Raw genomic sequence first — 322 nt, forward strand, 5'->3', positions numbered from 1 at the left:
AAAGCTGCAGCCAAATCTGAGAGACGTTCGTAACAGATGCATTTTCTTGAATCGAATGTCATTGTCATTTTATTAATTTGACATCTGATGTAGCATGAGTGACTGCAATAATAATGCGTGTATATATACAGCTCACCACTTCAGTTTGTGTTGTGTCTTGTACTCTCTGTCCTCGGCAGCTTTCAGTTCATTGTATGCCCGGAGGAGCTGCTGCCTCAGTTCATTGACCTCACTTTCAGGCTGCTCAGAGGTGCTCTGCTCCTCTGTTCTCTCCACCTCGGCCTGCAGCCTCTCCAACTGAGCACGGCACCTCTTTGCCTCT

At 46.9% G+C, this 322-nt stretch overlaps 1 protein-coding gene across 1 annotated transcript in view; it reads right to left on the reverse strand.

Moving 5' to 3' along the window:
- ccdc146 (coiled-coil domain containing 146) overlaps positions 1 to 322 on the reverse strand; it is a gene marked incomplete in the record, with an annotated part of 44189 nt that overhangs the window by 28326 nt on the left and 15541 nt on the right. Inside the window, 1 exon segment of the mRNA XM_035674900.1 lies at positions 137 to 322. Within this exon segment, the coding sequence (XP_035530793.1) occupies positions 137 to 322 (186 nt within the window).

The sequence above is a fragment of the Morone saxatilis genome, unplaced genomic scaffold, assembly GCF_004916995.1.
Source record: "Morone saxatilis isolate NCDOM2014 unplaced genomic scaffold, NCSU_SB_2.0 Contig10, whole genome shotgun sequence".
Classification (NCBI taxonomy): domain Eukaryota; kingdom Metazoa; phylum Chordata; class Actinopteri; family Moronidae; genus Morone; species Morone saxatilis.